At 54.5% G+C, this 11,483-nt stretch overlaps 1 protein-coding gene across 6 annotated transcripts; it reads right to left on the reverse strand.

The window, feature by feature from the left end:
- Nucleotides 1-700: 700 nt before the first annotated feature.
- On the reverse strand, nt 701-11,402 carry Slc25a29 (solute carrier family 25 member 29). Of its 6 annotated transcripts, none has more exons than XM_087553508.1 (4): nt 11,207-11,402; nt 5,940-6,197; nt 2,602-2,685; nt 701-2,322 (listed from the first exon to the last, which is right to left on the reverse strand). In XM_087553508.1, exons 2-4 carry the CDS (start codon nt 6,027-6,029, stop codon nt 1,564-1,566), a joined length of 933 nt encoding a protein of 310 aa, XP_087409634.1. In that variant the 5' UTR covers nt 6,030-6,197; nt 11,207-11,402; the 3' UTR covers nt 701-1,563.
- Between the last annotated feature and the right edge of the window lie 81 nt (nt 11,403-11,483).

Genomic DNA, 11,483 nt, shown 5'->3' on the forward strand with positions numbered 1-11,483 from the left:
TAGGACCTTTCTGGAAAGTACAGGTATGTGGCTTTGAGGGTGATGGGGACACTGGGTGCCCTGTGGCCCAGGCCCCTATCCAGATTGCCCTTGAGACAGTCACTAGGCTAAGGAGCCTGGGAAGGCCTCCTCTTCTCTACCCCCTGTCATCACTTGTTTTCCTTTACTAGAAAGAGAAGAAAGGCCAAGACGGAGGCTCAGGGACAACCAGACACTCCCCTCTGGCCTTCTGTCCCTAGAAGCTGAACAAGTGTGATTTCGCATGCTGTAGTTAGCTTCTGAGAGGTGCTATGATGAAGAGCTGGGGCACATGGGTGCTTCCATAGAAGCCTTTGGGCCCAGGTGGCTATGGGAGGCAGAGACGGTGGCAGGGAGGGGAAGGAGGCCTCTTCCGAGAAGCCCTCCCTGATGCTGAGCGGGGACCACACTACTTGACTAAGTCGGTGGATAGTTCCACCCACAACTTTCCTCCTCCATGGGTCCCCCACCATAGCCCTCCAGTTTTTGGAATGATGGTCAATACTTGCTAAAGGGCCTTCCTGTGATCTTAAGCAAGATTCATGCCTCTGTCTGTTTACCAGGGAGGCCTAGGTGTACCACTGACCTGCTCCAAGTCCTGTGGGCCAACTTCAAGTACATAGATCATAGCCAGTGAGTCCAGGGTTAGGACAGAAACAGAGTCCTTTGCACCACGCAGAGAGGAGCTTCACACACTGGAAAACGACTTTATTCCTTTAGAGGACAGTACAACGGTGCCGGACAGCCAGAGCTCAGTTTCCCCCGCCCAGGCAGGTGCAAACTGGCAACTCTGTACTGGTGCCAAGACCTCTGTGCCTTCACAGGCACAGGCACTGACAGTGCTCAGAAGGATGGCATTTACTGGGAAATGGGCCGATCCCACAGTGTTCTCCTGGACCCTCTGACTACCTACCACTGGGAATCCTGGGTGGCACTAAGAGAGCCAGACATCAGCTGACCCAGGCCTCCATCCTACAGACAGGTAGCCTAAGGCCCAGAGGTAAGATGACTTTGTCCTGCCACAGCTGTTACACAATTTCCCTGTGGAGACATTGAGGCCAGTGGCCTGTCTGCTCCCATTCAGGCCCTACACTGGCTCCATCGTCCACAAGCTTGGTGCCAGGGTCTCAACCCTGCTCTGCCGTTCAGGAGCAGCAGTGGAGAAGCTAGCCATGGAGGCAGGGCTGCTCTGCAACGCCGAGAGCATTGTGTGCTGCCACTGTCCCTACCACATGGTCGCTGGAGGATCTGGGGAACGGGTGGGTCCTTGGCCGGTTTGTAATGGTTGGCTCAAGAGATAACCCCTGGGAGTGCTGGGCTCGGAAGACTCTGGCTGGCAGCTCTGTCTGCAGAGTGCAGACTTAGGTAGGCTTGATCTCCCCGAATGTACCCCATATGAGGAAGAGTCCCCATTTTACAGCTAAGAAAATAGGAGGCCAGTGGGGTGTAGACTGGCTGGCATCACTGGCCAATGAGCAAGAAGATTGGCCGAGGAGCCATATTCCCCTCCGTGTCACACCAACAAAGTTAGTGGGACAGACAGGATCACAGACTGGATGGCTGGGCCAGGGCTGGCCCGGCAGGAGTGGTAGAGGCGCCCGGAGCTGCCTCGCTGTCTACCTGATCCTCCTCACCCCGGATATACGTAAGCACCACAGTGACCGTGGCGAAGGTGGCGGCGTTGACCGGGAAGGCACGTAGCAGTGTGGAGGCCAGCCCTCTTGTGAAGACTTGCCAGCCCTCGGCCTGGTAACTCTGCCGCATGCAGTCGACGATGCCGCGGTAGCGAGGGGTTCCCTGCAGCCCGTCGGCTTGCAGGCGCGACTTAACCACGTCCATGGGATAGGTGGAGAGCCAGGAGGTGATGCCCGATGTGCCGCCCGCCAGCAGCAGCTTGGGCACCAGCAGGCGGTCGCCTGGCTCGCAGCCCATGGCACGGGTCAGTACATCGTAAGTGAGGAAGTAGACCCCGAAGCTGGGCGTCTCCCGCAGGAGTGTGGACACCATGCCCCGGTTGATGCCGCGCAGGCCCTCATGCCTGTAAATCTGTACCAGGCAATCCAGGGAGCCCTTGTAGGCACGGGCAGGGCCTGCCGCCTGCAGCTGCAGCCTCGTCTTGGCCAGTTCCATGGGGCAACAGATGACACACTGAATGGCGCCTGCTGCTGCACCCGCCAGGAACTGATTGAGTGGTGAGTCTTGGCCCAGGGCCCGGAGGGTGTTACCCTGCACCCCAAACACCAGTGCATTGATGAAGGTGAGTCCCATTAGTGGCGAGCCCAGGCCTTTATAGAGACCCAGCACCTGCAGAGACAGAAATGCCATCAGGTGAGGGGTGCCACCCTGCTTGTGTTGCCCAGCCGCTATCCTTGGGCCCTCCACACAGGAGTGGCAGCCCCTCCCCCTGGCTACTCACAGGCAGCATGCAGAATTCTGTTAGATGCAAAGTCCTCCATCCAAGACACCCTAGCGATCAACTCACACAGCCATGGCCCCTTAGGGATGCCCTGATAGCCTTTTCTGAGTCTCTAGCACCTCTGGGCTTGCCCCCCAGCCCTACAACTGCCCCGCCCGGCCACTCACACTTTCTTGCTTGATGATAGACTGGAAGCAGTGCAGCGTCCCTCGGTACTGAGGCTTCTCTGTGTTCTGTACTTGAAGCCGCACCTGCAGGGCAGGGCCAGTGAGCAGGATCAGGCAGAGACACTGAAGCAATTCCCCTGGCCTGCAGTGCACAAGGCTGGTAGCCAAATAGCTTCCTGTGACCTAGGATCCCAGGGTGGGGCTGGGCTGGGTGTTTGAAAGCTAACAGCTACAAGGACAGCCAGCTGCCAATGGGCTGGGAGGGCTGGGAATCTCCGAGACCTCTGACAAGTGGAGGAGAGGTCTCTCTTTTGCACTACCACTGGACCAGCTCTTGGGACCAACACTTGCTCAGATGACTCTTGGGATCACATATGGGGATGCAGCCAAAGGGATCCCAGCATGGTATCCCACCAGTAACCTCCATCAGGATAGGATACTGGGCCTCTATTCTGCCCCCTGCTTGGTTCTTGCTAGTAGCCCTTTGACAACCGAGGCCATGAGTCACGAGACAGGTGACAGCCTCCTTAGGGATCCATGGCAATAACCCCAGGACTTGGGGACATTGCCAGGCCCAGTGGCCCAGAACCTCTTCCACATCAAAGCATTCTTTGTTGCTGAGAGTTTATCTGCTCTTAATACACTGGCCTTTATGGTGGCCTAAGGAGAGGGGTGTCTCCTAGGCTTGTGATCCATGTTGCTGCTGTGGGGAAAAGTAGGTCACATCATGTTCTCAAGAGCTCGCAAGCTCCCTAGGCCTGATGCAGAAAGGGTGGGGCATGGGCTGAGGTTTTAGTTCAGTGATAGAGGGTTTACCTAGCATGTGCAAGGTCCCGGGTTTGATTCCCGCCACCACCAAGGGGCTGGAAAGGTAGCTCAGTGATTAAGAGCAGCCACTTTCAGAGGACCTGGGTTCAATTCCCAGCACCCACTCTGTGGTTCAAATCTTCTGTAACTCCAGTTCCAGAGGGATACAATTCCCTCTTCTGGCTTCCATGGGCATCAGGCATACACAGGGTACACATACATATAGACAGGCAAAACACCTATACACATTAAAAACCAACCAACCAACCAACCAGTCAGCCAGCCAGCCAGCCAACCCACCACCAACCACCAACTAACCAGCCAGCCGCCAACCAACCACCAACTAACCAACCACCAAACAACCAACCACCAAACAACTAATCAACCACCAACCCACCAACCAACCACCAACCAACCATCCAACCACCAACCAACTAACTAACCAACCAACCACCAACCACTAACCAACCAACTAACCAACCACCAACCAACCAACCAACCACCAACCAACCACCAACCAGCCACCAACCAACCAAACAACCACCAACCAACTAACCAACACCAAACAACCAACCACCAAACAACTAACCAGCTAACCAACCAACCAACAACCAAGCAACCACCAAACAACTAACCAACCACCAACCAACTAACCAACCAACCACCAACCAACTAACCACCAACCACCAACCAACCAACTAACCAACCACCAACCACCAACTAATCAACCAACCACCAAACAACTAACCAACCAACCAACCAACCAACCACCAACCAACCAGCCAACCAACAGCCTTTTATAGTCAGTTTGCTTGAACACAATGCCAGCGGCCCAACCATAGTTGAGGAGGGGTAACCATGCAAACTGATTTTCCACATCACTTTCCACATCTCCAAGGGCAATGGGGTGACTCCTGTGGATGAATAACTGCAGAGGGGTGGCTGTGGGCTCAGCAACTCAGAGGAGTTTTGGCTTCCAGGACAAAAGTACTTTCTCGCCGGAGAGGCCTGCTTCAGTCCCAACTAACTCAGCATCTGTGCCCTACTGAGGAAGTAAATCCAAAGCTCTTACTGGCTGGACACAGCTGTGGGAGGTGTTTAAGACATTTGATCATGAGATATAAATGCACTGCTATGTGGATGGGAGCGAGCCTCGTGGGGGGCGGGAGGGGATGTGGAGAAGATATCCAGACAATGTGGGCATGGTAGGTTGCTTTGTGGACAAGTTGACCAGGGGCCCCCGCTTGCCAAGAGAGTATAGTGTGTGGCCTTCTCCCAGAGATGCCTGCTGTGGGGTGACAGGTCTGTGCTGTCCAGGACCTGCGTTACCCCATTAACCGGACTCAAATTATCCTGGTATGTGATGGACAACCAAACTTTAGTAACCTCATTCACTCCTCAGTTCACCCATGTCTGGCCCCAGGTCAGGTACTAAGGCAGCAGCAGAGGAGGCCTGGAGCAGGGACAGAGCTTTGTAAGGTCAAAGCCGGTGCACGAGGCCAGGCCTTTACACCCACACTGGAAGAAATCCCAGCTCTGAATAATTGAGCTCCTTTCTTTGCCAACAAACCCCTGGGGGGTTAGGGGGGGAGGAAGAACCAGGAAGTGAACTCAACCAAGCTTGAGATGTGTTCAGCCTCCAGCTCTTCCCTCACCCAAGGGGAGAAGCCGGCTTAGTGTCTGTACCAAATACAGGTCTGGGCTAGGGCCTGCCAACGACAGGCCACCTGGGCCTTGGGGAAATGGCAGGGGAATAAGTTGAGCATTTACAGCTCCAGCCACAGGAGACTTTTCCACATGGGGTTTCTGCCAGAGGGTGTAGGTCTGTCTCCTTTCCCTCTGTCCAGGGATCCTAAGAGCCTGGAGCTCTAGTTAATCGAGGTGTGACTCAGAGGTTTTACTGCCAGAGGACCTGCCCCACAGGTTCAGGCCAGCACTCAGTCAGGGCAGGCACCCATCTTTAACAACTGGACGAGAAATCCTCTCGGTTTTATCAAGTGTTTGTCACATGGTCTTGCTAGAACAGCTCAGGCTGTCCTCCAGCTTGGAACCTCCTGCCTTAGACGCCCAAGTTCTACCTCAGTGTCTGCTACCACAGCCAGCTGTTGTGGCAGGCTTTCCTAACACAAGGCAGCCCCAAACTCTCAGTTCTCCCCAGGGCTGGAATTCGAGGTGTTACCACACCTTGCCCAGTGGGGTTCGGTTTCTTATATTTCCACAACTTCACAACTCTCACTTTTCTCTCAGGGATATAATAGGGGTGGGGTTAATGAGATGCTCAGCAGTTAACAGCAGCGGGGGGCTCTTCCAGACGCTCTGGGCTCAATTCCCAGAATCCACACGGTGGCTCACAACCACCTCTAATTCCACTTCTACCAGGCACATACGCGAGACACATAGATGATACACGCAGGCAAAACTCATAGAATAATATAATAATTCAGTGAAGATGCTAAGGGAGTTAGTTATACACCAGGAAAGGATAGACTTCCTCCCTAGGGATGAAAAGAAGGCCTGCCCATCATCAGTACCTCAGTCTCTGTCAGGCTTGGCTGTGGACTCAACATACAGCTCAGCCTCCGGGAAGAGGCAATTCCAGGAGGAAGGGTAAGGTGGCTCATTCCGTGGTGGCCAACAGCAGCCCTGCCTTCACTCAGAACCTGGGCGTGACTTTTACTGTGATCCTGGGCAGAAACCCTGCACGCCGATGTCTGTCCCCGACGTCTGTGCTTCCACAGTACTCACCTTGACTGTGTCAAAAGGGTGTCCCACAATCACACCTGCCACACCTGGAAGAGAAAGGTACCTGTGACCAAGTGCCTCAGACCTTTGCAGAATCCTGGGGAGTGTGAGGTTCTGGGAAGGAGAGACTGACCAGGTTCCGATGAGACCCTGGGGGCCCCATGGTCCCTTCCCAGGGATTCCTGTAGTGTCCTCTCTGTCCTCTCTGGTAACGAGAGCCAGCCAACAAGCTGATTTGCTCAGAGCATTTGTCCTTTCTCTTCCCCTGTAGCTCCTCAAGACGATGTGTCTCCTAGGGAACTAACTGTACAGCTCCGGTCCAGCGGCTGATACAAGAGGCTCTTGAGCATGTTGGAGTGAGAGGTTAGCCTATCACTGGGATTTGCATTTTCCTCCTGTTATTTATCTCCTGGGCATGCTCACAAAGGGACTCACCATCTTGGCCTTACTCTGCTCACCTGAAAACACACACACTCTCTCTCTCTCCTCTCTCTCTCTCTCTGTCTCTTTGTCTCTCTCTGTCTGTCTCTGTCTCTCTGTCTCTCCCTGTCTGTCTCTCCCTGTCTGTCTGTCTCTTTCGTCTCTCTGTGTGTGTCTTTCTCTTCTCTCTCTCTGTGTCTCTGTCTCTCTGTCTGTGTCTCTGTCTCTCTGTCTCTCTGTCTGTCTGTCTCTGTCTGTCTGTCTCTGTCTGTCTGTCTCTGTCTCTCCCTGTCTGTCTGTCTCTATCTCTCTGTCTGTCTTTCTCTTCCCTTTCTCTCTGTGTCTCTCTCGGTCTTTCTCTCTGTCTCTCTTCCCTGTCTGTCTGTCTCTCTCTGTGTGTCTCTCTGTCTCTCTCTTCTCTTTCTCTCTGTGTGTGTCTCTCTCTGTCTCCCTCTGTCTCTATCTCTCTCTGTCTCTGTCTCTCTCTGTCTCTCTGTCTCTCCCTCTCTGTGTGTCTGTCTCTGTCTCTGTCTCTCTGTTTATCCTGGTCTCTGTCTCTCTCTTTTCTTTCTGTGTCTCTTTCTCTGTGTGTCTCTGTCTCTGTCTCCCTCTGTCTCTGTCTCTCTGTCTCTATCTCTCTCTGACTCTCTGACTCTATCTCTCTCTGTCTCTCCCTCTCTCTCTGTGTCTGTGTCTGTCTCTGTCTCTCTGTTTATCTTGGTCTCTGTCTCTCTGTGTGTCTTTACCTCTCTTTCCGTCTCTGTCTGTCTCTCTCCCTCTTCTTCCCTCCCCTTCCCCCTCTGCCCTCTCTTCAGCATGGTGTGAGGCCCCACTGCCTGCTGCTGGCTGACACCTCCCAAGAGCCACACTACCCTGACTCACACTCAGTTTATTTATCATTTAAGGGCCTGCCGGAGACCCCACCCTCAAGAGCAAGGTTCACCCCTCCTCGAAGGCTTAAGAACACTCACTCCTTGGTGCCATTCAGGTAGTGAACATCGGTGACTCCCCTTCAACCCCACCTTACCCCCTGCAGCCCAATGATTCCATTTCACAGAAGGAGAAACAGAAATCAGCTCCACTTCTTGGGAGCATCTGTCAAAGAGCCTCTTTGGGGTTGACCTGTGGGCAGAGGTGGGGTGCTTGCTCACGGTGCCTGAGGTCCTGGGTTCCTCCCTTAGCAACACAGAAGGAAAAACGTTCCCTCTGGTTGCTAGTACTTTGTGTCTAACTGCAACAGTTGATATTGGGCAATGAGCATTAACAGTACGCACTGTTGGTCACCGTTCCCGGTTCATACCGATCCTAGCGTTCCCGCTCCCGTTCCCGAGGATGATGAACTCATTCTACAAATGAGCAAAGCAGGACAGAGCCGTACATCCCTGGAGCTTAGCCAGGAAGTGAGGAAACCCGAGCTCCAGCTGTGCCCTGGGGCTGCCTCCTGCCCACTCACCGCCCTGGTCCTGTGAGGGCTGGCCCCAGATCCTGCCAGTGCACAGGTAACATCTCCAGAATTGTGTCTTGCATCCTTCTATGAGACCCACCCTGCTCTGTGCTTCAGGTCTTTTCGTTTCTTTCTTTTGGAGGATGGGGGTCTCACTAGGTCATGCTGGCTAGCCTGGACCTCCCTATACAGACTCTGCTGGCTTCAAACTCACAGCCTGTGTCTGTGGCGATCGACTGGCCTCTGGCCTCCATTCACTCTGCACCTTCCCTGTTCCGCCCTTTTAATTCAGTGAAACACTTTTTAGTAATGCTTCCTTCTTCACACAGGGAAAAAGGTAAGCATCCCCTGACCCCTCATCTACCACAGGTCACCATCACTGCCTCTTTCCCGCAGCTCCTCTCAGCTTAGAGTCCGTTGCAGATAAGAAGCCTACTCACGGGGGCTGGGGATTTAGCTCAGTGGTAGAGCGCTTACCTAGGAAGCGCAAGGCCCTGGGTTCGGTCCTCAGCTCCGAAAAAAAAAGAACCAAAAAAAAAAAAAAAAAAAAAAAAAAAGAAGCCTACTCACCCTCTCCCTGTGTCCTCTCAGGATGCCTCTGAGATTTCATGTGTGGACTTTAGAAATGTCACCGGGGGTGCCAAGGGGGTGCCTGTTTCTTTAAAACAACCCTGCTTGGCACTCCACCAGCCTTCGAGCTGCAGATTCATGCCCGGTTCCAAGCTGGGGAAATTTCCACTGTTATCTATTCTCACTAGCCACCATCTCTCCAGGAAGGCTCCCTTCCTCCTGGAGCCCCTCACATCCTCCCAATGTTACCCATTTTTGGCAGTGGGACCTTATTTCCTCCCTTGGAGAGCCACTATTCTCACCTGTTTTTTTAACTTCCTGGTTAGTGGTTGCTGGGGCAGAACCAGGACCTCACAAAGCCCCCTGCTTAGCACTTTTTGGTTATTTACAGATCCTACTTCTGGAATGTCTTTTCTTAGGCTAATCTGGATCTCTTAGGGCTTTGGAAAGCCTAGCGCCCATGGCTGGTATGCTAGGCATCTGGGTATGCCCTGGTGTTGCCTTCCTCCCTTTCCCACCAAGGGCAGAGCCCAGCTGTGAACAGGTGCTCACAGGTGCCAGCAACAACAGTCTGTGCCACTTCCAAAACACTGCCGAGTCTACAAAGCCTCTTACCCACCCCTTCTGTTGGGAAGCCCCAAGGGGTTTGAAAGCTGGCAAGCCTTGGCATTCCCACTTCCTACTACCCATGTCCTTTTGACCTATAGTTTCTCGGAGAGCCAGGTAGCCCTGCCTCACCCGCCTCTGAGATAACACCAACAGAAAGGAACCCATTTGCTAACTCCAAAGCCACTGACCATGACCAGGGCAGCTCTCACACCACGATTATCTGAGGACAGGAAGGGACCACTGCTCACGGCAGCACAGGTCTGAGAGAGATGATAGGTCTGCCCTTCCCACGGAGACACTACCTGGTGATCTGGCATTTCTGTCACACTGGCCCATGCCATATCAGGAACCCAGGGGCTATTGTGGCCTCAACATTTGAGACCAGTCCTCTCACAGTCCGGAGAGAGTAGAGGCATTCCTGCCCTTCTACCAGAAATCAGTCAAGTCAGGGTATTTGCTGTGCCTCTCAGAGATTTTAAAGGCAGGGTAGGATGTGTCCTGGGCCACTCAGGCACACCCATGGTGCATTCCTCCTCTGGAAAGAGGCCCCATCATCATCCTGGCCTTCAAAGAGAAAGGAACAAAGCCAGAAGGAACTAGACCGGTACTTTAGAAGGCCAGATCCCCACGCGCCTCAGAGCTCAGCTTGTCTGACAGCAAGTGTACTCTGAGCAGAGCTGAGCAGTGATGGGAACCTGGAAGGCAAGTCTGGAGCACCATCAGATCATTGTCTGCCCCGCAGCTTTCCTAGCCCTTCAGAGAGGTTGAGTGTGTGTTTCCCGCCCCAGGCCCCCATTCTTTCCTTGTTAGATGAACCTCACTCTGTAGGTGACCTCCATCTCACTGAAACCTCACGCCCACCCTGCAGTACTCTATGAAGTAGGGCGCTCTCTGCACCCTGGGTGTGAATGCAGACAGGGAATGGAGACAGGCTGGGGGAAGATGGATGGGGTATCCCAGTCAGGGAAGGCCTACTTGAGCAAGAGCTCATGAGCTTGTGGGACAGTGGGGGTGGTCAGAGTCTCTAAGCAGGCCTGCCCTCAGGGCGAATATATGCTCCCCAGGTCCACTGTACTCACCAGGCTACAAATGGAGGGAACCTCGGCCCTGGGGGTCTTAGCCATAGAAGATGCCCCTCACCTGTCCTGTTACAGCTGGGAGCTCTTTCTGGGTCTCTAATTCCCCACCAGCTTGTGGAAATCTCTGGGCTTGGTCACCTTCCCACAGCTTACAGACTTGGTGACAGTCTGGTGGTTCCCAAGCACCTTGTGGGCATGTCACTGCTCTAGGATGGCATCCTGCCAGACCAACCTTCTCCACCCAGGAGGAAGAGCACAGATTACACACCTAAGGCCAACTCCAGTCTATCATGGTTCCAGGCGAGACCTTTCCGGGTAGGGCTACGAAGGCAAGTGGGTGAAGACGCAGGACAGGTGGGTGAAGAGCCAGGTCTGGGCCTCAGAGCTGAACCCAACCTTGACATAGCCAGCCACACCACTGCCACTGAGTTGATTTACTTGGAATCCCAATGGCTAAACTAGGCTCTATATTTAATACTTAATAAATAAACTAATCCTGTAGGTAAAAGGAAAGGCACTAAATGTTCAACAGGTCTGCACCGTTGGGTCATGGGCAGACCTGGCCTGCACTCAGCTTCGAGCTCTCTCCAGTCAGGCTGACATGACCACCGATTTGACCACCGGGTAGACCCGCCTCCTCCTCTCCTGAACCTTCCAGCAACTTAAAGCATCGCATTGGTAGCGCTGGGCGCCTGGGTCGGGGCAGCCCTCTAGGAGGTCGCGCGGTGTCACTAGCCTCGCTCGGACAGCTGTGGGAAGGGAAGGATGAGTAGGCTGCGCGCCGTATCCTCCCGTTCTGTGCCTGCCTCCGGCCAAGGGGCGGTGCTGCCGGGATCCCCAGACCTTGCGCCCAGTGGGCACGGAAGGGTCAAGAAGACACCTGTCTCCGCGTACCAGGCGGGCTGTGTGCTTGGCATGCCGGTCGTCTCCTTACCTCCGGCGCATCCAGCCAGGAAGTCGAGCGCCATGGCCCGGCCGGGCGAGCCGGCTGAGTCCTACTACTCCTCGGGACTCGGGCTGTAAGGCCTCCGGGCGCGCAGTGGGGTCGGGGTGTCGACTGGGTGGCGAATCTTAGAAAAGCCCTGCCCGGGCGTCCAGCTTGCCCGGCCTCACCTCGCACCGCGCGCACCGCCCCGCCGGCCTCAGCACCCCGCGGGGGGTCAGAGCACAACCAATCGGCAAGCGAGGCGCGGACACACCCCGCGCTCCGG

The sequence above is a fragment of the Rattus norvegicus genome, chromosome 6, assembly GCF_021556685.1.
Source record: "Rattus norvegicus strain SHRSP/BbbUtx chromosome 6, alternate assembly SHRSP_T2T, whole genome shotgun sequence".
NCBI lineage: Eukaryota > Metazoa > Chordata > Mammalia > Rodentia > Muridae > Rattus > Rattus norvegicus.